This window comes from Aythya marila, assembly GCF_965140915.1.
Source record: "Aythya marila genome assembly, chromosome: 2".
In the NCBI taxonomy this organism is placed as follows: domain Eukaryota; kingdom Metazoa; phylum Chordata; class Aves; order Anseriformes; family Anatidae; genus Aythya; species Aythya marila.
The window spans coordinates 134,126,491-134,154,110 of NC_139043.1; the positions used below are offsets into that span (position 1 = coordinate 134,126,491).

Here is a 27,620-nt window from a genome sequence, read left to right on the forward strand (position 1 = left end):
GGCTTTGACTACATTTTTCACAAGGTTTCAGGGGAAATAAGGAAGGAAGGAATGTTTTGAGAAGGTACTTCCAGCTTAAAACTGGAGATTTGTGTTCTAGTTACTGTTCACCTTAGTGCTTTAAATAAATTTGAATACTGTAATTCCTCATGTAAAAGAAAAAGTGTTCAACATCAGTGCTTAAGGAGTAAAGGTTGAGACTCTTGGAAACTTAGGAAATGTTTTCAGTTTGTACATAGATATGTTTATTTTATGGACATCACTGCAAACTACACTGAGTTGCAAAATATTGTTAAAGCATAATACATGAAAGAAAGCTATACAAGTTAATACCTGAAACTTCCACGTATTAAGTAAATATTAGCCAACTACTTTAATCTTTTTTTTAGGTTTTCTTAGTTATAGGAGATAATCATGGCAACTAAACTGATGCGCAGGGAGAAACAGTTGGAACTTTACTGCACATACAGGCTCCTAATTGTTTCCTCAATTTTGTAGGACACTGAAGAACTGGATAGAGAAGCTGGAGAGGAATTTCAAGAGGATACCTCAAAAGCTCAACCACAGCAGGAAATAGCTTTTTCTCTGAAGACCATAAGTACTAGTGAACCAGCTAAGGTAGGGTTATAAAACTGTGTTTAAGTAATAATTGTCATTTTTAAATGCTCAAGATGTACTGAAACATTACTTGTGTATGGTAGTGTTACAGTAGGGATATACTTAAGGTTATGTTTAATTTGAAGGTGATCAAGAGGTTGAATTTTAGATACAGGCCAGTTATGAGTTTTTAAAAAGGGCATCCACTCTTAAAAAATAAAAATAAATAAAAATTAAAAAAAAGGCAGCATTTGCTAAATCGTTAATCATCTTCATCATGGCCAAGTTTGTGGATTTTTTTGTTGTTTGAATATATAAATTCTAAAACTTTGAGATCTGGAAACCTAAATAAATAGGTAAGAGTGCAAGACTAATATTTTAGCATATCTTACTGTTTCATTGCAACTGAATGAAGAGTTACTGACTTACTATGTTTTGATGTTATTGAACCAATTCACAAACTGACCATTCATTTCAGTTCGCAGTTGAAACAAGTACTACAGAACATACATATTCTCTTTGGTCTTTCTCCAAAATAGGTTCTTTAGATAATGTCCTACAAGCATCACACTTTGAGAAGTAAAATATTTAATATTTCTAATGGTGTTGATTTTGTTCCATAAAGTATGAACAATATCAGTGAGACAGTACCTCAGAATTGAAGAATTTACTTCAATAACTAAACATTTGTTACATAAAGATAGCAAGGTTATAACAAGGTTGCATAAAGAAAAAAATTCAATGAAAATAATAGAATGGAATCTTCCACAAGAAGCTACAGGTCACCAAAGTACAGAAACTGTATATTGAGAACATGCTGTGAAAAACAGATTCAGGCATGTTTTAGAATATTATAAATATTCTGCATCAAAGTATAGCTTTTACTATGATTATTCAGTTTAGATTTACTTCAACATTTATTCGAGGTTGGTATCAACTATTCTGCTTGATTCACCAGCTCAGATGTTGACCTATACTATGTGTTATTATTTTTTAGACTGGAACAATCCTGTTGCTGTGAGTTTTAAGTTCATTGTGTTTGTATAGGTCGTGCCTATACATAGCTGCGTTGCAGCCAGTGGCAGTTTTGTGAAACAAGATCAAATATTTTATTAAACTTGTTGTGGAGGCAAAAGAAAAGGAGAAAAAAAAAAAACTGTTATTGACATTCCCTGAAAGTTAGTTGAACTTGGTGAACATAAAGGGAAATTTGTGAATAGTTACATCTGACAATGCAGATAGCTTATCAGTTGTTTTTCCAAGCCTCTTTGCTATCAGGTTTGGCTTTACTGTAATTTCATGTGTACAAAATATTTTCTGATACTGAATTGGCTGTCCCAAAACATTTTAGAAATGGTCTGCAACTGATGCCTGAAAGGGATGACCTAAGTTTCCAAGCTAGGTAATTGAGTCTTAAGCAAATGTTCTGAAACATGAAAACAAATATGAGGAAAAAATTAAATTTGAGTGCCTCGCCACCCTCTGAGTGAAGACTTTCTTCTGAATCACTAATCTAAATCTGCCCTTTATTTTAGTTTAAAGCCATTCTCCCTTGTCCTATTGCTACAGTGCTGGATAGAGTCCCTCCCCAGCTTTTTTTGTAGCCCACCTTTAGGTACAGGAATTGTATTTTACAATTGTACTAGAATGTATGTTTAAATCTTCATCAAGTTTTTACATGTGGATGGAGAGTGACCCTGTCCTAAAAAAAAACTGTGAGTGATGCCAGCAAACTGAATTGGTTACCTTGCACAACTAAGAACTCTCCTGAGTCCTCTTTCTGTTTGAGGCAACGTTGATTTTTGTTGAGGTTAATGTTCTTGTGTAGCTAGTTGTTGCCAACAATTAGACAACATTAGAATTGGCAAAGCCTGGAAGCCCCGCAATATGGGAGTTCATTTTATCAGCATAGACAGTATTAAAAAAAAATGTCATACTTGCAGTGTGATGTTAATTATAATGCCAGTAGTTCTCTTATTAAACTTATTTCAGTTGTGTAAGAACACAGGAAAGTTCTCTACCCATAATAGAGAACTTCTACTTTATGTTTTTTCTAATTAAAACTGTTTATTTTCTTGCTCAGTATTATATGGCTTTAAAATGTATATTGCCTTATTGTATGTTTTGACTCAATTTTTTGTGAGATGCTTACATTAGTGATGGCAACAGTACAAGCTGGTAACTTATAACCTAGGACCTGTGTACATCTGCATCACGGGATGGATGTAGACATCACTGTTAGGTTCTGTTAGTTTCACATCCTTGCCACTGTAGGACAACTACAGCCATGAATTCTAAATAACATCCTAAAGTTTTGGGTTTGTTTCTTGACTGATGCCCTGTTTTTCCAGTGTACTCTTACCTGAAGCCTTTTGTCAGTAGGTTGCCTGCTATGGGATCATACAGTTCTTTTTTTGTTCTGACTTTCCTACTAAATTTTTTTTACTTGCATTACAACTTGTGTTTTACTGTACTTTCATTCTAGTAAGTGCTACATAGTAGGCTACAGTTACAGTTCATCTCTGTAGTGGGAATCTTCAAAATATAGCAGATAATTGGAAGACACTAAAACTATCTTTCACCTGGTTGTTCATCCTACAGTAGTTTCCACTGAAATAGTTTTGACTACTCTCACAAATACCTGTTCTAATGTAAGCACAGAATGTGAGCAACTACTAAGTCGAGCACATGGTAGGAACAACTGCAAATGCTTTCTGAACCATATAAAAGCTTTTTTGAGTTGTAGATTTTGACCAAATCAGTTTGCCATTTTACCTTGAAACAAAATGCGTATGTGTCATTGTCTTCCACCTATTCTGAATGCATATTCTAAAATCGTTTTCAGATTTTAGTGACTTTCAGATTGTATTCTCTTTCTCTGCATGTTATGTGTTTGTTAAGGTGAATTAGTTTACGTGGCTACTTTGATTGTATGCAACTAAAAAGTTTTGGCACTAGATGGCAGTCACAGTCTTGTGGCTTTGAATACAATTTTAGCAGGTTTTTTTGGCTTAATTTTTCAGTGCCATCTTCCCAGCACCTGCTAAGTATGGTTCCAAAATAACTGTATAAGAATGTCTTACTGTTATATGATTTAGTGAACTCTTGGAATTTTTTTTTCCTATTTTTTTCAAATAGCCTGAGGAGGCTCCTTCACTTGCTGTTTCTACTGAGCCATCTGTAATTGTATCAGAGAGCGATTCTGACAAGATCGCTTCCCAAGTGCCACAGATGCTGCAAGAGACAGATGTTTCTAGTCCCAATATTAAGCAAAACAGTGTGCCTCCTCCACAGAGTAAGTATTTTGGTACGATTTTATCTGAATTCAGTGTGGTGTTTTTTTTTTCCATAGAGCATGTACAGTCAGAATGCTTTGCCATGTGGTTTGGATGCAGAGTAGCACATCAGATGCTTCTGTATTTCATTGAGGGATCTTATTTAAATGAAAGCTAAATGATAGTATTTTGGCAACTGTCCTTTCACTGTGAGGAATAACAAGCTTCATGTGCTTGAATGACTGAAAACATTTGTCCTTGTCAAGACCTTAACAGACATTTGAATGTACTCTTCCCCATCAGGATGGGAGTCCCATGCCGTAACTATGTAGTTAATATATCAATTAACTTTTTTTTGTTCTGGTTCTAAAATAAAAAGGCTTTGGTGACTAATTCCCACCTTGGAAAATGGGAGAATATCTCATAAAATATTTTACCTGACTTACTGCCTTTGGCAGCCAGCACGTTTTAAGGCCAATTCTATTTATTCAAATAGCATAGCGATTCTTTATTCAATTCTGGATGCCATGTAACTACATCTTTATGTAGTTCATTATTTTAAAAATTAATCTTTTGATGTGTAAGTGTAACTCAGTGGTTAAAAATGGTGTAATCTGATACAAGTGAACAAATAATGTAAACTATGTACAAGTATATTATTTCCAGTTATCTGCAATGAGGTCATTATCAGCTGTTGGCTGTTATATTAAAAATGAATGGCTTTATTTATGGTGTAAGAAAAATAGGTTGAAATTATCAAACTTTGTTTTAGAGGCACTTCAGATTAGTCTATTCGTTACAAACAGGTAAACGGGAAGTCTGCAAAAATTGTGCTGGATGAAGAACAGCTTCATGGTGTTATGGAATGTACTCTTTAGGATTTTAAAAGTCAGTTCTGTGTAAACTTCCTCAGTTGTAACTCTGTAGTTATGCTTTGTTTTTAGCAAAGTCTGAAGAAAGCTGGGAATCCCCCAAACAAGTTAAAAAGAAGAAAAAAGCAAGAAGGGAAACGTGAACTTCCTGAGATGGACATGTGTTGCTGAATACTGTCATGAAGATTATGCTGTTTATGCAATAATTTGTGAACATGTACAGAATTTTATATAAGTTTCAAACAATTTTTAAAAACAGAACTGCTGTGAACACAAACATCTTTAAAAAAAGGAATCAAAGGAAAGTAACTTTATGATATAGAAAACAGAACATGCTACATTTGAAAGACATTCTGAAGAGTCTGTTTTTCCAACTTTTGGAGAGAGATCTTAAAATAAAAAAACAAAACTGGTTTTACAACACAGTGCCCTGTTTACAACAGATTATACTCTCATCTACAGCTGCGGATAAAAGGTTGATTTCAAGGAAGGGTTTTCTGTAAAATATTTGTCTGTATAATAATGGGTGTTTCTTGCCTCTCTTTTAAGTGATGCAGTAGAAGCACAGAATGTCAACCATTTGAATTTGTTTCATGCCTAAATCAAAGTGCTTTGATAAAACACGTAATCTGCCATATCTTTACAGTACGTTGGTTAGCAAGTCTGCTAGCTATTACAGGAATCAAGTGCAAATCATTAACCATTTGTACAGTCAGACCTTCATGGTTTATTATATGAAGTTAACACAATAAAACTGCTTTGGGTTAAAAGTTTGAGAATGTGATTTGAAACTTAAGTATGGTTCATGAAGTTATTTTTGATAATGTCTATTACCTTACTTGAATTGCTGAAGATAACAATATATTTTTAAGAATGCAGTAATGTGCATAAAATTGGTTTTTCTGCTTCATTCCCTACAGTTCTTGGTTGATTCAGACTCCCATCTAAAATTGCACCCCTTTAACTTCTAAGCTCATACAGTGAATTGAAATCAAATGTTCCCTTCCCTTAACACTCTCTAATTTGCCATACCCAATTCTGTTTTGTTCTCTGTCACTAAAACTCCGAAGAAAACAAGGTGAACTTTTTTCACCCAACAAATTATATGGGATTTCAGTGATCTGTTGGAGAACTGGAGTGGCTTCAGACAGCTTTAATTGACATTGTCAAGACCAGTTATCAGGAACACATTTTTTTTACTGCCTTAACCTGTAGTATGTAGAATGTGTCTAGACTTCTGGACAGGAGTTAGTGTTTTTATAAAAAATAAAATAAACATTCATGCAAGTATAGCAGTTGTAAAAAAAATAAAATAAAATAAAAATAAAAAATTAAAGAACATTTCCCGCTTGAAACTGTTAATTAAAATGGTGTTTAAGATGTGTTGTCATTTTCAGGCACTGTGTAATTATGTGGTATCAAACTGACAGATGTGTTTGTCTGTAAGGTGCATGCTCAGCCATGTACACTGTAAATAGTCTTTACAAAAAAAAATTGTTTGATAAGGATGGTAATTACCATCACCTGGTAAAACTGTTAAAGAGCCAACATGTTTTGTAAATGATTTGGTTTTGTGGCACAAATGGAATTGTTAACAGCTGCGGCACATGGTACTGATCAACAATCTTTCACTGTTCTACTGTACATAAGTGCAGTTCAACAGGATTACAGGGCAAGAACAGTTAACGCAGCAAGCTGGCTTTAATTGTACTGAAGATGCACCTTGCTAATGGACAACTTTCCTAATAAATGGATACTAATTTGCACAGGTATTAATCCCTGTATATCAGGAACATGTGACGCTCTAAAATGATGTCAAAATAAATTGAGGATATTGACAGTACTGATTTATTTACGGGGAGGGAATGATGCCTGGGACCGATGCCTGTCAGGCAGGATTCATGTGAGCTAAATTTAGAACCGAAGTACAGTTTTCAAGGAGTATGTTAAGGCAGACACTCAAATGGGATGTTACAAAACAGAGTTATATGCATGTAAATAATATTTTAATTTTACTTATCCTTTTCTTGGCAAAAGTAAAAGAATTTTACTTTCGATTCAGGTTTGTAATGTATGTCCAAAATGTGTTTCTAACTTGTATGTTGAGCTATGGGCCTTTCTTGTAGGGGGGGGAAAAATGAAGCATTTATGCAATGAGGGTGACTGCCCCCAAGAGTTTTCACTGCATAAATTTATTCTTTTCATCTCTTTGGGATAAAATTGGTGGTATTTTGGGGTTATTAAGCTGTAGCTATTGGAAAGTTTGTCATTCTGGAAAAAAGAAACTAGCTACCAACACAGGAACCCTGCTGATTAACTGCTATTCCGAAGCAGGAGCGTATAAATACATAGCCTTCCTTTCAAAATGTTACCCATTTTAGCAGCACCTCTTACTGTTTTCTTAATGTGCAGTTTCAATGTCTTAGAAAGCAAACCTTGCTTTATTTGACATTTCATTAAAGAGGTAGTATGGCGTGTTGTCTATAAATAGAAACGTGGTTATCTATGTATTGTCATGTTTCTATGAGTCAAGCAATGGTTATTTTTAATGATACACTGAATCCAGACTTTGGTACTTGGGTAGAGAAAAATGCTATTTAAAGAAATTTAACAATTTTTTTTTTCTTTTATTTGTTGTTGAATGCATGGAATGGTTTCATAAATCCGATATGTTGTTTTTTTAAAAATACTCTGGAATTATTTGTATGCGTAATTTAAACTTGTGATGATGTGTAATTGGGTAGTCATGGCATAGTTTTCTTTTGTGGGGAGGGAAAGATGTACAGAATTCATATGTGCGTGTTACAAAGGTAACAACCTGTGCATTGGTTTGGAGGGGGATGAAAACTGTATTTCTGCTGCCCTTTTAGAAGTCTAAAGAAAAAAAGTGCAAGAGAAGAGCACTGCTTTAATATTTACTAAGAATGTACATATTAAAAACATTTCAAACTTTATAGAAATACTTCTAGTACTGTTGTGTTGTAACCGAACTGTATCTTGCTGGAAACTGCCTTATTAATGGTTATTAGCCGTGGGATTGGCCTGTGAAATAAGGCTCTTATAACTGCAGGTGACATCAGAATACATCATTTGAGCAGACTTTCATCTATTATTAACCATAGTGGTTTTGCTTTTACATGTCTCAAGTTGGTCTCCGGCTAAGATTTGAGTTGTTAAGATGCAAGTCTTTGCAGTGACCGTAACGATAACCACTTCTCCTTGTGAATTTATTTGTAGTGAATGCTGCGAACATGTGAAGGACAGGTTGAGTTTTCCGGGCCGACTCTAAAAGCTTTCAGCATAGTTCTGCTGTAACAGGAAGAAAACAAAATGCAAACTGGAACTACCTTTATAAAGATACCGCTAAAATATTTCACTGTTAAAATTGATTAGTTTGTGGGTTTGGGGCAGAGGGGTGAGGACCAGAAGAGGTTCCATGGCTGATAAGCAATATGTTGTCTTCCCTGTAGGGTTAAGAGAGCCGCTGCTAGTTGAGGTCTCAGGAACCAAGTAGAAAAACTTGTGCGTCATCAGATGGGTGGGGGGCACTTGGTGTTTTCTGTACTAGCATCTTGCTAGTAAAGTTTCAGAGGTTGTTCTTATTGAAGAAAAACAGTTGAATTCCTAAAAATTATCTAGTATCTTTATAAGGTCCCTTCCTCCGTTAATGAAACTTGACCTTCCGTTTCTTAGATACCAAGTTAGTTGTACCAAACTGAAGATTTCCAGTTCGTTGAAGATCAGTTTCTTATTGAAACCGTGTTGTCTAATTTTGGTGTGTTCTGTGAAGGAACATTTTGCAGAAAATTGCATTTGAAACTCTTAATATGAAACTAATGGTTTCAGGATTTCATACGGTGCTGTTAATAGAGCAAGCTGGCAAACACCTGCAGTTTAAGCAAGTAGATTTTCTATCCTTCATTCTGTGACCTCTGAAAGTGGCTCAGTATTTTTAAGACAGTTCTGTTTCCTTAGGAATATCACCTCTTCTGCACACGCAGTTTTCATGTAGCTGTTCGATAGGTGGCCTTTGAGCTAAGTGAGTTACTTCAAATGTCTGATGAAGCATAAGCCAAGGACTTTGTCACTGAGAGCTTTGTTTTTTCGAGGCCACTGACTGAAGCTGCCACCAGACCAGTTCACAAACACCTTTTCCTTCCTAATTTTCCTGTTTCCTTGACCATCTTTATCTATGTAGCTGACCAGTGAAGTCATGCCTTGATCTATACCCACAATTGAAGCTGCATGTGGGAGATTCCTTTTGATGTTTTTACTTATTTGCAATTCACAGGTTCCAGAGATTAGTTCAGAGCAGACAGCTTAGAGCCCATGTGATGATTTAAAAATAATAATTTAAAAAAAAAAAAAAAAAAACTTGGGAGAAGGAAGCTGACTTATTAAAAAGCAAAACTAATGTTATTTGACCTAGAGATCGATGGTGAATTAGTGTTAAAAATTGTTCGTTTTAGAGTTAAACTGCATTTTTTTAATAACTCAGGAAAATGAGTAGCTACAGAGGGGTGTACAAATTTTGACCAAGTATTGCATTATTACGGTTACCTAATTAAATGTTGCATTACTGATCATGTGGTTAAAGGGAAGGAAAAAAAAAAGATCTTGAGATTTCTGCCGTTCACATATAGAAAGGGATGTCCAGACAATGAGTCTGGGCAGTTGTGTTACTCCAGCAATGAAGCCACAGAAAACAGCTGAGCAAGGCCTCTAGGTTCTTCTGGAAATGCTGGTAGTAGCAGGCTGTCAGCCAGGGGTCAGCAGCTTGTATGGGTACTCTGTCCCACTGCTTATATGGGAATTTGGGGGGAGAGGAGCCATGCATGTTTTGTGTTTGCTGATGCTGGTGTCTTCAGATTCCTCATCTCAAATTTTCTCTATGCTATGAAAGGGGCAAGGTTATGGATCTCATACCTTGGCTTCATCTAACCTATTTGCATGACTAAGAATGTTTTTAAGTGTTCTTCTGGAGTGGGTTCAGGATGCTCAGCGCTGGTAGAATGGAGCTGGAAAATCAATACCCTGCTATTTTATGTCCATATATTATAGAGGTGGTGTTCAAAGCCATCCAACTCGTGCAGCCTGCTAACATAGCAACTTCTTTATAGTATTCTTAAAACATTTTAGGGTGTCCTGCACTGAATATAAAAATATTTGGTAGGCTGTGACAGAGATACATGATTGAAGGCTTCAGAGTCTGGCATGTCTGTGACTGAGAGGGGCAGATTTTTGTGTATCTGGTGATTGCCATTTTGGATTTCCATAGTAACATCACCTGGGTACTAGATAGGGAAAACCGAGGTCAGAAGCAGTGCACATCACATCAGAAAATAGCTTTTTGCTTGTTCACTTCTAGGTAAAATATCTGTCATACAGCACGTGATTAAGACACAGAAGCATGACAGCGAGTGCTTCACTCTATTAATAATTCCCTTGCTAATGACCTTGGCTTTGTGCTAGTATGCTGCTGGTGTCATCCTTCTGTGCTGCCTCAGAGCATCTTATGGGAGCAGGATTTCTTATGTAAGGACTTAACGTAGTGCTAACAGCTCTGGAAACCACTGTGCCTTTTCTCTCATGCAAAATGTTTTGCTTCTGCTTCGTGTTGCTGCTGCGTCGAGAACATGATATACTGCAAGGCTTTCAACACCTTAGATTTTACGGTTCCAAGTATTTTTTTTGGCCAGCCCACCTCAAAAACAGTGTTTTGCCAGCTAAACTGGGGGGATAATTGCTACCTGCAGATGATGTTCATTATTTATGGTGCATTGGTGGCTCAAAGGGAGCTGTCAGCAGGTCGTTCCCCCAGCACACTGAGGACATCTTGCTAGGCATGGCCAAAAGTCAGCACCCCGTACTGAGAGGGTATTGAGGTGTCACCCGTGGTAGTTAAGCAGTGTAAGTGTTCACGTAGACTAAAAATCAAAGGAAAAGGGGAAAAAACCTGCAGATTTACATTTTCAAAGTACGCTTGGTTTTGAAGGCAGTCCTGCTGGTGATCAGTTACTTTTATGTTAGAGTGGAAAAGAAAGTCAGGCTCTGAGCAAATGCCAGGTATTTTGGTACTAGAGTGTGAAACAAGGAAGCTGCAGGATGTGTAGTAACAACATTATACAGGTACATACCTACTGACCTGCCCCAACAAGACTGACTTAATTTCAGAGCACTTTCAGCTTCAGAATTAGTTTAAACATTGTCCAAATGTTCATCAGCTTGCAAAGTGGGAGTATGCTGATGAACACCCCTAATAAAGCTCAAGCTGAGTGCAGCATTTAAAATCCCAAGTCCATGCACGTCATCTGGGCTCAGGCTGGAAAACAGCATAAATCATGATTAAGTGAGGTGCTGAAATGGTGTAAAATCAGAGGAGCTACTCTGTAGAGTGTCACTAACCTGCAGAGATGGGGTTTCCACATGCCATGCCTGAGCCACTCCTGTTCCAAAGGTTTGCATGTAGATGCTTGATTCTAAAGATGCAATGAGCTGTAATTGTGTGTTATTGCAATTAAACTTTCCAAAGTCAATGGGGAGATCTTCGCAGCATTAGCCCAGTCAGGATTTCCCAAAGTTGCCTCAGACTATAATCAAACATGTTCAGATGTGTACGCCTATAAAATGTTATATAGCGGCTGTACAGTAATAAACTTTGTATTGATAATCTATGAATGTACCTTTACAAAAATGTAATGATGAGAATGAGTGTGAGATGTGCTTTTGAAGTGGTGTTTATGCTACTCTTGGGGATGAGTTGCCAAATAATGCAATTTCGGTAGGATTATATTGGTATTTATGAGGTCGTTTGGTATACAAAGTGGAGAATGAAATATCAGGCACATTATTTAAAACATCAATCTTACTTCTGGCATGAGGGATCCTAAGAACTTTGATCATTTGGAGGAGCTTGTTATACAGAGAAGCCAGGAATATCTTTGGTTTCTGTAATTGGAAGAACATTAGCAGCCTTGACCTGTCTCCCTTTAGGAGAGACAACATAAAATATACAGCACTAGAGAGCTTCAGTCTCACACCCCACACACATTGCTGTACTGGTGGCTGTGCTTTATGTTTTACTCTTTTTCCTAGCAGTATTTTCTGATACAAACAAAAGTTTAATTAGAAGTTTAATCCATTTTATAAAACTTTCTGTACCACCAATACTAAAAAAAGAAGTGTTTTCCTCTCTTTTGAATTAACAAATCCATATGTGCTGTGTTTCAGGAAGGATATACCATGACCTGTAATACATATGGTGTATATGAAAGGTATTACACTGCATGTATAGTACTTGCAGCTTGCCTCTGCATGGGCTGCAAGAAAAGGTGAGTATTGGCTTAACTGCATCCAAATCACCATCAGGTACTCAGCAAGTCAACCATGAAGGGGGCTTTTCCTGGGGATCCAGAGCAGATTGCTGAAGGGGGCAAACCTCATTGGCATTTTCACTGTATGAAGCCAACAGCTGCTGTGACATTCTCCAGGTTTGGCTGGTAAAGGAATCAATCTCCATTGGTGACTCCTTATTATGCAGTAGATGGGTAAATTGTCAGAGGATGACACTAAGAGAAAAAAACTCAAGCACTCCTCTTAGCATAGAGGGGAAAAATATATTTTTCTGAGAGACTGGAAGCTTCTGTAAAGCTCTGTGGCAAACCTCTTACTGCAATGAACACCAGTGAAAATTGTACGGCGTGTCCTGGAGTTTGCTCAAGAGGTCAGCAAACTTCAAAGAGAGCATGAGAAGAGGAATAGCTTCACAGATACTTGAAATAATGAGGGAGGTGGTATTTAGTTGGTTTAAAACTGGTGACAATTCAGAGCTCAGGTTTCTGGTGCATGTGGTTTAATATAGTACTTTTTAATAGTACTGTGTTCAGTTTTGGGCCCCTCGCTACAAGAAGGACATCGAGGTGCTTGAGCGGGTGCAGAGAAGGGCGACGAAGCTGGTGAGGGGCCTGGAGAACAAGTCCTACGAGGAGCGGCTGAGGGAGCTGGGCTTGTTCAGCCTGGAGAAGAGGAGGCTCAGGGGCGACCTTATCGCTCTTTATAGGTACCTCAAGGGAGGCTGTAGCAAGGTGGGGGTTGGCCTGTTCTCCCACGTGCCTGGTGACAGGACGAGGGGGAATGGGCTTAAGTTGATCCAGGGGAGTTTTAGGTTAGATGTTAGGAAGAACTTCTTCACTGAAAGGGTTGTGAGGCACTGGAACAGGCTGCCCAGGGAAGTGGTGGAGTCACCATCCCTGGAAGTCTTTAAAAGACGTTTAGATGTAGAGCTTAGGGATATGGTTTAGTGGAGGGCTGTTAGCGTTAGGTTGGAGGTTGGACTCGATGACCTTGAGGTCTCTTCCAACCTAGAAAATTCTGTGATTCTGTGATATACGGATTAACATCATGCATCTGGGGAAAAATCTAGGCAGGCTCCAAGAGGTAATGTGGGTAACACAAAAAGACAAAACTGGAAGTGTTTGCTGTGTAAGTTACAGAAATTAATGAGATACAGTTATAGAAGGTGTGGTGTTTTAGTTTCTCCTGACGTAAAATTAGGTCCTGGTTCTCGATAGGATGGAAGAAGACACTTTATCGCTACACTGAGGTCAGTATGAAAAGACCAAATTGTCATGATTTCTGATAGTTCTTAGGTCTTTTATTTTCTTATAACTATGTAAACATAAGACTGATGAGTAAAACTGGGAGGAACATCTATTCTTTTGCATTAATAATAATTAAAAATTGAGTCTTTAAAAGAAGGGGAGAAACCTGCTATCACATAAAGAAAAAGGGAATAAAATTTGGCAAAATTCCCAGTGTTGAGCCATATTTGAAGTCATAAATTAAAAATTAACTAATCTAACTAATGGAACTAAGAGGAAGTAAATACTCTTTATGTACATTAGCTTTTCTTAGAAGGTCTGCCTCTCCCATCAATAAAAGGCTTGTGACCTCTTTGACCGCAAACTCACCATGATATTAAAAACTGTCACTTAAATTTCCTTTGTTTAAGCAATCTGGCAAGCAGCAAGGCACCGTTGGCAATGTAACAACCTATTTATCCAACAGCTAGAATCTCATCCTAATATGCTGTATGTCATCCTTCAGAATTGGTTGTTTGCAGTCTATGGATAAAATGTAGCCACCTATACCAGCTGGCTTAATACTGTGTCCAGCATAACTGCTCAGGCTGAAAGGAGAAGAAAAAAAAAAAAAGCCCTAAGTGTGACCGTCCACTGGGTCATCATAGTAAAAGGTCAAGTGTAAACCCTGAGATGTTTGAATTTAAACAGTGAAGAAGAATGAGGGCACAATACCAACGCTGTGTCCATTTGGTAAATAATGTCGTGCCTGATGCCTGCAATTTGTAAGGCTCTTACAACACTGTCTAGATGCAGACTTGAGAGAAGCAATAAATACATGTATGTACTTAAAGGACTGGAAGCAGTGTTTGGTTGGTAGAAATTTAATTCGACAAAAAAGATTTGGAAAAAACTTTGTTGTAGAGTAGAAGTTACTAGACATTAGGTGCTAAAGGGCTTACTTGCCCTGATAGAGAAAGAGGTGATGAGTTTGAGTGGGATAGAAGACATCTGGGCTTATCAAGGGGGGTGATAATGGGTTGGAAACAATCTTCCAAGATCAGTGGGGGTGTCTCCATTTCTTTCTGTCTTTGGATGAAGACTGGTTCCTTCTGTTATAAATTCCAAGTCAATTTAGCTTTATAAGATTTATTTATGAGGTCAATAAAAGGCACGTGAACAGTGCTGGGTGCATGGGGAGTCTGGGCACACACACACGTTATATCAGGCGGCTGTTTTTTATGCTCCTAGGCTGATACATACATGTATTCATTACTACTTCTAGAAAAGGCAGGGTTATTATAATTAGTTCCCGGAATCCAAACCCTCCCTCTGGTGTGTGCATATCAGTTTCCAGTGGTCCAGCTGGGGCTCTCTTGTGCTGAAGACTCGTAGTCTTCCTCCCAGGCTTTTTCCTTGTCCTTCTCCTTTATCCATCTTGGCTGGATGTCAGAGACTTGTGCAGCGTCCCCTACAAGCTTTGTCTTTTAGTCATCCTTCAACTTTCCCATTCTCCTTAATCTCTTGGCTAGATATCAGAGACATGTGTAGTGTCCCACGCAGTAGTCACAATAGTTAGCGGTTATTCTGAAACCCCCCAGATATCAGAGACTCAAGGTTTACCCTTCAAGCCCTCTATTGACACAAATTGCTGAAACATTCCTTACGCTTCTCAGCGAGCTCTCAGGAGGTGTGGGTACAAGTTACTGGTTTAAATACAGGGGCAGCTAGATGAGGCTTGAAGGCTTGTGCAAGAGGAGCCAGCACACACTTCTGGCCATATGTTCTGCAAATGGGAGTAGTCCACATGTGACAAGCGTACCCACAGAGGTGACTGAAGTACCCATTGAACTGGGTTGGGACAGCCAAGCATTCTGAGCCAGTGAAGGGGAAAAGTCAAAGCTGTTCTTCTCCACTGGGCATGAGATGGGGCACAAGGTTCACTAGCTCTATTCAGCCAAGAGAAATAAAAATATTAGAGAAGTTCACAGACTTCCCCAAGGTAAAAGGAGAGAAAAAATGATGTTCTTTATTGCTAAAGTACTGACTAACATCATAAAACCACTGCAGCATGGCAAGGTACAATGTGTAAACATTTCTTTTACATATTATTGTGCTCCATCTTTAGATGTACTTTTCAGACTTTTTTATTTATATTCTTAACTTTTATGTTGTGGTGATTTAACACCGATGGGCAGCTCAGCATCTCCATGCCACACTCTCGCTCCTCCTCCTCAACAGATCAGGGAGAAAACAGGATGAAAAAGAGGTTCATGGGTTGAGATAAGGGCAGGATGATTGCTCACCAACCACAGAGGCAACACAGACTCAGCAAAGAGAGATTAATGTAATTTATTGCCTACTCCCAACTGACTGTAGCAGTGAGAAACTGAAAACAAACTAAAACACTTTCCCCCCATTCACCCTCCTCCCCCTGAGCAGCACACAGGAATGGGGAATGGGGGCTGTGGTCAGTCCCTGATGCTTCATCTCTGCTGCTCCCTCACGGTCCCTCTCTGCCCCTGCTCCATGCAGGGTCCCTCCCACGGGATGCCGTCCTTCCCCAACTGAGCCTGTGGGGGCTGCCCAGAGGCAGCAGCTCTCCAAGCACTGCTCCCACACTGCTCCGTCCCACGGGGTCCATCCATCCCCCAGGAGCAAACTGCTCCAGCACGGGTCCCCCACAGGTGGGTGGAAGTTCCCCCCAGCCCCCCTGCTCCTGCGTGGGCTCCTTTCCACGGGCTGCAGCTCCGGCCCGGGGTCTGCTCCTGCGGGGGCTCTCCATGGGCCGCAGCCTCCTCCAGGCCACATCCACCTGCTCCACCAGGGGCTCCTCCACCCATGGGGGGACTGCAGTGTGGAGATCTGCTCCATGTGGGACCCATGGGCTGCAGGGGGACAGCCTGCTCCACCAGGGGCCTCTCCACAGGCTGCAGGGGAACTGCTGCTGCCTGCCTGGAGCACCTCCTGCCCTCCTGCAGTGACCTTGGGGGCTGCAGGGCTGCTTCTCACTGCTCTCTCCTTGCCGTTGATGCCCAGCAGGTTTTCTTTTTTTTCCCCTTTTTTCGATCTGTTCTTCCAGAAGCACAACCAATATTGCTCACTGGTTTGGCCCTGACCACCAGTGGGTCCCTTTTGGAGCCACATGGAGGTGGCTCTGGTCTGAGCTTGGAAGACTGCTGGGCTGTGCTCACAGAGCTCAAACCACACCGGGTTGAACCACTTCTTCCTTGGTAGCTGGCATCAGGGGTCTCCCTGCTGGTGAGTGGGTTCTTGTCCACAGGCCAGCTGATGGAGAGTCTGAGTCCACACAGGGAGTAGGTGATTACTTCTTTTATACCTTTTCTCATGCCCCACCTTCAGCCCTTTCGAAACAGTTGAATGTGAATCTGGTGCTGGTGATCAGCTGGTGCTCAGCTCATGCTCCAGGCGATGTCTAGCACCTCCTTATCCTCAAGATTATTTAACTCTTGCATTCCTTTGTTCCCTTTATCCCCTTTATCTCTGTTTGTGTGAGCCTGCAGTGTCACTGGAGATTTATGGGGGTGGGGGAGACCACCAGGCCTCTGCCTGTCACCGTAGGACTTTGGTCAGCCTACATGGTGCAGTGACATAGCCAGGAATCCTACCTTCTGAGAGCACCCCAAAGCTATCTCCTTCTTTATGGCCATGCCACCCCTAGTCCTGCCCTTGCCTATGCAGTGCACTGTTAGTGTGGCATCCTGTTGGTCAAGGTGGGATCCATGTATCTTATACTGGGGGAGCATGCTGAAGGAACAATGCACAGTAAGCTAAATATAGTGTCAAGATGGGCTGAAAATTATCTGTGCTCCCATCCTACATACTAAGACTTACAGGTCTTCCAGAAGAAGAAATGGAGAAGCAGAGTGGGATGGAAGGTCCTTTACAGATCTGTCACTGTGAGCTAAAGATTTGTGCAGAAAAATGCCAGAGCTCAACTAATGCTGTTGAGGAACTGGAGCAAGCTATAAGAGATCAATTCTATCTGATGCGTAATTTAACTCCACAAACAAGGAAATGCCCACACTATATACTGCTCTTTTCAGGTCTGGATAAAGCCCTATACCTTTAGGATTTATGAACCTATTTGTACCTGCAGCAGTAATTTTCATCTTGCTCATACCGTCTGAATCATTTGCTTGCATTCTAAAATGTAGTAAATGACTTAAACAGCCATTATGCTCTTGTTTTTGTGTTTTGTGGGGACAAGAGATGTAGGTAGGTGCATGTTCTGTTGGTTATGGTGTTAACCCCTGTAGCCTTGTCAAAAGGTATGTGCATATTCAGTGTGTAATAGGGCTGACCCTTTTCTTGGAGAATTTTTGGGCTCTGGGTTTTCCTGATTTACAAAGGCAACATATCAAAATATTTTAATGATGCATATTTTTTGTGATTCTGTAATTCTGTGATTTTAAAACCAGTGACAGAGAGAGAGAGAGAGAAACAATAAAAACAGGTTAATAAGCTTATTAGCCTATTATTCATTTTTTGGTACTGGAAAGGGGAAATTTGGCTAGCTATGTGTAAGTGGTTGTACATCAAGCTGTGTTAGTGTGATGTCTCTCTTACATGTCTCTAAAATGTATAGTGAGTTGCAAGGTGTTGGAGACAAATACTGTTCTCACCTTAAATTGTTTTACTCAAATCAGGAGAATGAATGACCTTTTGAACTCATTTTGAATTGCAGCAGCAGTCCTATTTTATTGCCTGTTGTCTTTTTGTCTTTCTCTGTGAAACAGAGATGGTGTCTGGTATTTATTGGAAGGTGACTTTTTTTTTTTTTTTTTTAAGTGGTGTTTTGTTTTGTTGTTGTTGATTTTTTTAAATGTTATTGCATTATTTCTGTAACCCTGGGTACTTGAATCATTTGCAGCCATCCTGAAACACAGGCTCTGGACCTGGCCAAACAAGAACTTGAGCAAAACTGCTCTTTAATATAATCAGCCAATTTCCCAATGTTGTCACTGCCCTGTGCTCAAGGACAATACCTAGACCTTGGTTTCTGGACAATATTTAACCTTTTTTTTATCTTGTCTTAAACTGCCAAATACAAAACAATTAACAACCTCTTTGCTCACAGGAGCACAGGGCTAATCCTACTGAGCATCATCAGTGCTCCTGAGAGCACTCCCTTCAACCACCCCTCTGTGTATGTGCTGCAGGCAACACCGGGTGCAGTGTGATTGAATTATTCAAGGCCAATTGAACCATGCTCCACCATCTCTGTGGACTGCGAGCACAGACAGAAGGTCTGCAGCTTCCACGCCACCTGTCCAGAAGCAGATTTGCTCATGAAAGTATTTAAAAAGTTGGGAGGAGGAGTACCAGCAACTAGTCCTAATGAGTGAAAGAAAAGTGGATTGTTGTGTGTTGGAGCACAGTAAACCTCATGTTGTAACCTGTGTTGCCATGACCCCCACTTTTCCTTCTTTGCATCTGTTTTAATGCAGTTTGCAGCTATGTCCTTGCCACCATGGCTGGTAGCAAGGGGCACGAGATGGGGTCTCTTGGTGGGGTCTCTGCAAGTGCACCCTGTCAGCTACTGACTAGAGCCAAGGACTATCAGTGCATCGAGGCAGGGACTAGGTCTTCCATCTGCAAAGTGTCTAGGATGCTACAGAAATATAAATAGAAAGGAGCAGATTGGGCTTCATCATTTCTCCAAAACCTGCCTACGATTTGTACTTCTCTGGACCCCCTAGAGATGATTATAAATGGGGAGTGTGATATAAACCCTGATGTTTCCTGATCCTTCCTATCAGGCTATTTGAATGGAAATTTATAACTGCACAGGAAACTGCTTTGAAGTAATTAATGATCACTTTCTCATTCTTCCTTTTTCTTCAGAGGATATCTGGATTACAGCCATTGACGGGAAACCACGAGAACCCGCTGGCTCCAGCCACTGACACTGCAGGCCCACAGCCCCCCCTCGAATATCCCAGCTCCTCAGGTCCCTTTTGTTTCCCCTTCTTATCAGTAACAAAGTCCAGGGGCCCCTCTCCAAAGCAATGCTGGAGCTCCTCAATGGCCCATCCATTTGTAACTGGAGACTGGGTCTTCGGCATTGTCTCTGTTATCCCTTGTCCTCCGGGTTTGTGCCTGGGTGTCCTTGTTTATCACACACCTTTGCTTATTATCCCCTTTGCTTTGAAAAGGTCCTTGCTCAGATAACGTTAATGAAGCAAATGCTCTTACCTTCCGCATACTCTCACAAGTTATATATACAAGATTTTAATCTTTCTGACTTGCATATCTTTACCTTCTGGTATTAAAGACAGAGGTCTGTCAAGGCTGTTGGCAAGACAGAACAGAACACATTGCTTGGGATTTTTCTCTGGTCTCTTGGATTTTATTTTTTATTTTTATCAATTATGAATGTTTCACTTTAATAGATTTTAGGGTCATCTTTGAATATGAATCTTGTGCCAGGTGGTTTTTCTATTTTTGAATAATAATATTTATGAATAAGATTTTTTTTTTTTTTTTAATAAGGACAAGCTAAAAACTGAGGTTATAGAAAGTTCCCGCTTAAGGGATTTTTAACTTAATTTACTACAATGGTTTTACAAGTAGGGATGAGGCATAGTTAGAAATGTTCCTCTGTGCCAAGTTAGCTTTTATCTGGGAGTTACTGTTTGGTGCAGATGTATGTATGCAATAAAAAAAGGGCCCCAAAGCAACCATATAGGGAAACATCTGAGTACTTTTCAGCATTATATTTTGATGATAAACTGCGCAATTTGGGAAGTAGCCAAGATAAGATGTCAGCGACTGAATTATTCTCAGGGTCAGGCTAGGCGTGCAAACCTCCTGGTCGCATCTTCTCCCTTATTTCCTCTAGAGAACAAATCTCAAGAATAAGAATTAAGAATAAGAATAAGAATAAGAATAAGAATAAGAATAAGAATAAGAATAAGAATAAGAATAAGAATAAGAATAAGAATAATACGATGATGATGATGAAGAAGAAAAAGCTGTCTGCTAGGTAGGAAGCTCAGCTTCTACCTGCATGGGGGCTGCTGTTTGACCACCAGAAGGGGGTCCTTTCTCCTGCTGCAGTTCCCCCACCACCAGTGCACCGACTACAGCCAGCAAGAGCGAGGTTGCTGCCACTTGCGTGCCAGTTAAATCTCCATCACAACTCCAGCCCCCTCGATGGCAGCAGCTATGGGAGCGGGTTAGGAGGACGCTGGGCAAACCCCAGCCGCTCGTTGCCCTCACAACCCGGAGCCGATGCTGAGATTTTCCCCATCGTCTCCGGCCCTATCTAGCGGGGAAGGAGGGGGATGTTTCTTGCTGGGTGCCCGGCCAGGGGGGTCCCGCCCGCCGGGAGGGGCCGGCCCGGCCCCGCCTCCGCCCCCGCGGAGCGGTGCGGAGCTGCGCGGAGCCCGGAGGAGCCCGGAGGAGCCGCGGAGATGCTGAGCTCGCCCTGGGCACGCTTCTACTCCAACAGCTGCTGCCTCTGCTGCCATGTCCGCACCGGCACCATCATCCTCGGCGTCTGGTACCTGGTAAGAAGGGGTTTGGGGGGGTCCCGACACTGGCAGGCGCGGCTGAGCCCCGGTGAAGGTCCGGCGCTTCCCCGCCGCTCCTTGGCAGGGCTGGTGGTGGGAATCTGCCGACGGCAGGAGAGGAAATCCGTGGGTATTTAAGGGTGTGCAGGGGTCTCGAACAAAAAGCAGGTTTGGGGGTGAAGATGTGAGAGGTGAGGGTTTGTCCCGGCTCCCCAAACTTCGGAGCAAGGGTTTGCTGCTCACTGCAGCACTGGGGCCCCATGGATGCGCTGGATCTGCCGAGGCTGCTCGGGTGCTGACCACACTGCACAGAAAATCTTGTGCTCTCAAGATTTTTGTGACGCTGCTTTGCAAAAAGGGCAGGTGCTCTCGTCACTGCTGCTCCGCGTGTACCAGATAACTGGTGGTCGGTGGCATCTGAGCCTGGCTGACAGGGGACTGGAGGTTTGCAGGAGCCTCCGCGACATATCAGGAAGACTTCTTTCCTCCACCAGGCTGGAGGAGTGAGGAACTGACCCTTGAGGCACAGCCTTAATGGGTCATCTCCCATCCATCCAGAGGCTGTTGGGCACCTGATGTTGTTGGACACCCAGGTGTCCAGCTAGGGAAAGAGGAGGAGACACGCCAAGACCCCATCTCCTCTCCCGTCAGTGACAATCTTTCCTCAACCCCTCGGGTAGCAGGGCAGGAAAAGCAGCTTTCCCAGAGCCAGCCCCGTAGTCGTGGGGTTTGCAAATGTGTCACAGCAATAAAAAGAGGTGGTTCGTTGTTTTGGGTTATGTGGATGTGTTGCTTCTCAGCCTGTTTTGTCTTCCCAGTCTCTTGGTGCAAGAAATCCTGATGCCAAGGCCACGCAGAGCTGTTTGCCAAGGGTCACTGCAGACGGAAGCAGATTAGACCCAGGCTTGTTTGCTAACTGCTGAAATTCCCTTCAGAAGGAAGTGAAAAATGCTCGGCTGTCCTCCATTGTAGGGCAGCTCATTAAATAAATTCAATCAGCGTAATTAAAATGCTAGGTTGACAACTATGTCCCAGAAATCACATAAAATATGATGTCCTATAAAATGCATATTTCACCACTGATAAAATGGTGTTTTAGTTCAGCTATTTCTTGCTCCCCATTTAATAGTTAAATGAAATATCCACAGCCTGTGGTATCCAGAATGACCGCAGCATTGAAAAAGATGGCCTTTTTGCCCACCTACAGCAGAGTTTCAGTGGGTCTGAATATGACCTGAAAGCTTTTGAACATTTCTTCCAGGATTCTTGTTATTTCTTTCAGTCAGCCTTCAGCTGAATGAAGGCTCTTTACATCAGCTCCACAAAGACAGGGATACAGATACTTTAGCTTTTCAGTGGACCTAAAAATATTCAAGGAAGAGGGAATTAAGTGCATTAGCTTAGCTTTAGTTACAAAGAAAAGGCTGAGGGCTTTTTTTTTTTTAAGCTTTACCTACCATGTTACTAACATTTAAATGCCAGTGCCCCAGTTTCACTTAGTACATTTCTGCAAAACCTCTTTAAAAATGTTCTATTCTAAGTATTGATTTTTTTCCTGATTTATACCTCTTCCTATTTTGCTTCCTTCCTTTTTATACATGTTTCAGGGAAGATTCCTAAATGACTTCAAACTGACAATAGCTCATAACATGCCAGTTAACTCGTAACACTGCTTTCTACTCTTTCTCATATATCACACATACTTTTATTTTTAAGGTTGACTATTATGAACAGAAATTTTGCTGCATGTTGATAGTAAATACTAAACCTTTTTGCTAGCTTACCAAGTTAGGAGGTAAATAAAGGCTAGCCGCTTAAGTCAATAAGCCCCTTAAGCCCTTGTTTGTAAGTTCTAGTTTACAAAGTCATATAAGAAAATATCGTTTTATCTCGGATCAATTGTGTTCTGATACCATATACATAAAAATTGGTGCTGTCCTGCTGGTGATTTTTCCTCTTCATTCATTCTGTGTGGCTGTATTACTCCAAACCACAAACAAGCTATGAGTGTTGCCTCAAATAAAAGTTTTTAAAAAAAAAAAACACTTTGATTTTTCACCACACTAATATGTTTTCTCTATACTGCTTGCCATTAATCTTTACAGGAAATTACTTGAGAAATAAAATCCCCCTAGAGAAAGAATAGCTTTCTTTTTGCTTTTTGCATATCTTGCTTCTTGTGAAGTGCAAGTCTTACTAATCCCCTGCCTATGAATATAATGATTCTGTATTGCAGAATGAGTTTCTTAAGAAGAAGAAAAAAATAGTAGCTTGTAAGCTTGGGGAGGTTTTTTAAGTAACATTTTCATATGTTGAACAGGTTTTCAGTTAGGATAATTTCAGGAGGCAGAATTTCTGACTAAATGTGGAAAAAGCCGTGTGTGTCTCTGTGATGATGTTTTAGCTCTTCAGTTTTAATGTTTTAATTGGATGTTTGGGATCCTCCAAATAGTGGAGAGTGAAGGGAGGTGAATGCAGGTGGGGCTGTGGGGTGATCAGAGCACTTTCCCCTGCAGGTAAAGGGCAAGAACAGTGGTCTCATAAAATATCAATAGCTGGGAAATAAATATTTAACTTTGCTTCATTTTAGAACATAATGGATCTCAGAATGCTGATGTTTCTGCAGCTGTTGTGTTTCGGTAGTTTCTTTCTGGTAGAGCCATAGGCACCACATCTAGACTAATGTAATACAGTATTACATAATATTACACTATAGTATGCACCTTAAAATATACTATCAAAAAGCGTACTTCAATGTAAAATGTAACTTGTAAAGGGTGGAGCAGCCAAATATCAATCAGAAGAAAATTCCTGACAGCAATATCTAGTAGGGCTCCAGAGTGGCCTGCACTTCAGGAGCTGATGTGCTGCACTGGGGAGAAAAACTTCAGGCATGCTGTAATGTTGAAGATAAATGTAATGTTCATAAACTGGCAATAATATGGCTGGCTGGAGGGTAATATTTATTCAGAAACCTGGGGACCAGTTCAGTTCAGCTGGTTATTGATCTTTGTCTCTCATCCCACTGGCATGGACTTTATACCTCTTTGTGTTACACCAAACACAAAATCTGAGGCCATAAGTAATAAAGCAGAAGACTTTGGGGCACAAAAGTCTTAAAAGTGTCATATATGTAGGGAAAAAAAAGAAGGACAATGAGAATGAAAAGCTGGCGTTTTTGTTAGCTCCAAGTGATCCAGTGGGTAGTGGTGAGTCAGAGTAATATCCTCTTTGGTAACAGCACTTGTAAACACAGCATGTTGTCTTCCCGAGTAAATGCACTCCCCTTTCTTTATCTAAAAAACAAAGAAGAAACAGCGTCTGATGTGCTGACAGTGCCACAGAAGGGTTTTCCATTAGCTCGACACATGGCAGCAGGGGCTTTGTTTACACCCCGCGGCTCCGCCGGCACCATCTGGGACAGCAGCAATTATTTTCCATTGACTTGCGCGGGGCAAAGATGAAACTTTCATCTTTCTGGAAAAAAATAATCCGGGAGGGGTGGGGGGGGGGGAACACGAGGAGAAAGAGCTTTGCCTCTGTGGATGCGGGGCAGCCGGGACCCCACAACCACCACGGGAGCTGTCCGGCACGGCCCGTGCTGAAGCTCTGCTCCGTTTCCTCAACCCAGGGCCCTGCGAGGGAGCCTAAAAATAAAAAACTAATGGAAGAGCAAGAGCCTTTTATGACTGCCAGTTATTCAGATTGCTGAGGCACTCTCTGAAGGACATGTGGTACGAACATAAATAGAGCAAGCCTAAGTTTTTAGCCGGGGTGGCTTCGACGTTCAAGCTATTTGTGGAAAGCTCAGGATGGATCGCTAGTCGTGATGTTTCAGTGCTAGATTTTTCTGAGTGGATGGTTGAAAACTTGAATGGTTTCTGTCAGCATTCCAGTTGTTTTTAATGAAGGGATAGAGTCCTAATGGATGAAAAAATGTATTGGTAGTATCCTTTCTATATGGTAAAGCAAAAGAGAAGTACTGCTTACTATAGTCTCATTGTGCAATGGATTTACAGGATGATCACTCTGCTGAGATCAGGAGAGTGCTCTTGGCCTGATGTCAAAAAGAGATTCAAGGTCTATGTTTTGTGACTGGGCCATGCTTATTCCCTTGTCTTTTCCAAGGCCTGTGCAAAACAGCATGTATGGCGATGTGCTTAAATACCCATTAGAAGATTACTGAAATCTTGGCAGGGAGCAGAGATCAGCACTGGCTGTTCATGTAAACAAAATATACCCACACTGAGGTTCTTCTAACGTGCTCTGTCCTCATTCCTGTAACCTTTAGACTGTCTAGGACTGCTCACATCACCAAGGAGTTGTAAGTGTGGGTCACCTGAATGGTGTGAAAAAGTCTTTTCAGGAAAGGCAGAAGAAATTAAAAAAAAAAAAAAAAAAAAAAAAAAAAGTGAAGTTATAATTTTCAAACCTGTAAGAATTGGGAGATTTTGAAAAATGAAAAAAAATGAATTGTGAAAATTGTGAAAAGGGGAAAATTGTACCATTAGAAACTTTGAGGTTCAAGGTAACTGGGATCTTTGTTATCTTAGAGCCACGTTGTGGGAATTTGCATGACTGCAAGTTTGAGGTCTTGTGTTTTACTTAGAAATTTCATAGAATCATCAAATCATTAAGGTTAGAAAAGACCTCCAAGATCAACTGGTTCAACCATCATGCTACTACCAATGTCACCCACTAAACCATGTCCCTAAGCACCATGTTCAACTTCTCCTTGAGATCCCCCAGGGACGGTGACTCCACCACCTCCCTGGGCAACCTGTTCTAATGCCTGACTGCTCTTTCTGAGAAGAAATTTCTCCTAATTTTCAACCTGAATTTAGATTTCTTTGTTTTTATATAGAATGAATTTGGCTAAGAATACAGTTTCCCCAATTTTATGTGCACACAAATGGTCATACTGAACTCCCTGTTCCTTCAGACCAGCCAGGGATGTCACTTTCCATGTTGTGGCAGTGTGATGTAGCTGAGCTGTTGGGTCGAGTTATCCTGCAGGCACTGCTAGTCCCTCTTCTACCTCCTCTAACAATACAGTACTGGTGGTGCTATCTTGCAAAATGGGGCTCGCTGTGGGTTCAGCAGGTGATTACACCTCAGTGGCTCAGGCCTGGGCAGTGCATTCACAGGGAAGACATGGGTGGTGCCAGTAACATGGCTAATTCCCATCCCTTAGCAGGAGATGCAATGTCAGCAGCAGATGAGGGTTCTCCACCATCAGGTGAAGGGGTCAGCACATAATCTGAAATGACTCGAGCTGCCTGATTCTTGTAGTGGAAATAGCTGCAGTGACTGAATATTTATGCTCCAAGTTCCATGCCTACAAAAATATTGTTATCTTTTTTATTGTTTGTGCTTTCTTTCATAAAATGAGATCTTGGAGGGGGAAAAATATTCCCAAGTAACTCTTGGTGACTTTCTGCTTTGAAAACAAACAAACAAACAAACAAAAAAAAACAAACATGAGTGCTACTTTCAAAGATTTCTACATATCATTGATGTACGTGTTGAATACCCAACTGGCACTAGAATCAGAGGGGGATCAGGGTATTTACTTTTAGAGTGATTCAAGTCTATTTCATTATCTTATTCAAGAAGAGCAGGGAATATATTAATGATCCTGCACATAAATGCCTACTCAGGACCTGCATGGTACATTCATAAGAAAATATATGTCTGCATTTTAGACATGATAAAACAAAGAATAAAGACCAGCACTGATCATTAGACAAACAAGATGCATCTGCTCTGGAGGACTTTCTAAATAACTACATTCTGATTGTAACTTGTATAAAAAGACAGTTTAGAATTATGCAATAGCTAATTGGCAGCTTCATGAAAGGCTTCTGGTGAAGTCCTTAAATAAATTCTTTCCACCATGCACAAACCTAGGCTGGTTTCTACTGTGCTGGTCTTTATCCCATTTCCTTTCCTTCTCAGGCCAATTAATTCCTTGGGACTCCTTCAATTAAAATACTGAATAAAGTGCCATGTGGGAGAAATTTAAATTGTACAATCAACAAGACAACTTGAAAAGACCCTAATCACTCGCCTGTGGGTGGTGGAATTAATGCATGAAGAGGACAGAAAGTTTATCCGAAACAAAAAAGAAAAGGGTGGATTCATAGGTACCTGGTATCTAACACTACCTGTGCTTTGTGTCTTGAGTGAAAATCTCCAGGTTTGCTTGTTTGCTGTAATGCATAGAGGAGCTGAAGCAGCATTTTGGCAGTCCTCCCCAGACTTTGTCACGTATCAGCATGTTGATTAATGTTTCTGTTTTAAAAACTTTTTAAAGCATTGGACAGCTAAAATCCCTTGTAAGTATCTTTTGGACAGCGCGTGCATTTACTGAACACAAGGATTTCTAAACACTTCTTTAAGCAATAATCACATTGTGTATGCAGGTTTCCTTATATCCCCAGATGCCATGCTGGGATTTTTCACAGAGTATGAATTATTGCAACTAGAGCTGGTAATCTGCATCAGCTGTCCAGAATAATGACACATTTGTCTTTTCCAATTAACATAGCTATCAATTCAGAAAATGCAAACTTTTGTAAAATGCATTTTTTTAGTAAGGCTTTCAATCGGGTGATAAATTCACTGAGATTACAAGGAACAGTTTTCTCCTTCCCGTGAGAAAACGGACAGTTGAAAGAGGAGCAGAAATTAGATAAATGCTTGTTACTGGAAAGAAACACATTAAGAGTACAGTACACTATATTTACTTTCTTTTTA

The 27,620-nt window shown here is 40.5% G+C and overlaps 2 protein-coding genes across 3 annotated transcripts in view; both read left to right on the forward strand.

Annotated features, from left to right (window-relative positions):
• Window positions 1–6,085, forward strand: part of MTDH (metadherin) — a 31,202-nt gene extending 25,117 nt beyond the window's left edge. For both annotated transcript variants that reach the window (XM_082754294.1, XM_082754293.1), the window contains 3 exons: window positions 499–618; window positions 3,736–3,892; window positions 4,817–6,085. In XM_082754294.1, coding sequence (XP_082610420.1) covers window positions 499–618; window positions 3,736–3,892; window positions 4,817–4,887 — 348 coding nt within the window. In that variant the 3' untranslated portion in view covers window positions 4,888–6,085. The remainder of the gene's footprint in view (window positions 1–498; window positions 619–3,735; window positions 3,893–4,816) is intronic.
• A 14,651-nt stretch (window positions 6,086–20,736) lies between these two features.
• LAPTM4B (lysosomal protein transmembrane 4 beta) overlaps window positions 20,737–27,620 on the forward strand; it is a 60,951-nt gene continuing 54,067 nt past the window's right edge. Inside the window, exon 1 of the mRNA XM_082752346.1 lies at window positions 20,737–20,858. Coding sequence (XP_082608472.1) covers window positions 20,763–20,858 — 96 coding nt within the window. The 5' untranslated portion in view covers window positions 20,737–20,762. The remainder of the gene's footprint in view (window positions 20,859–27,620) is intronic.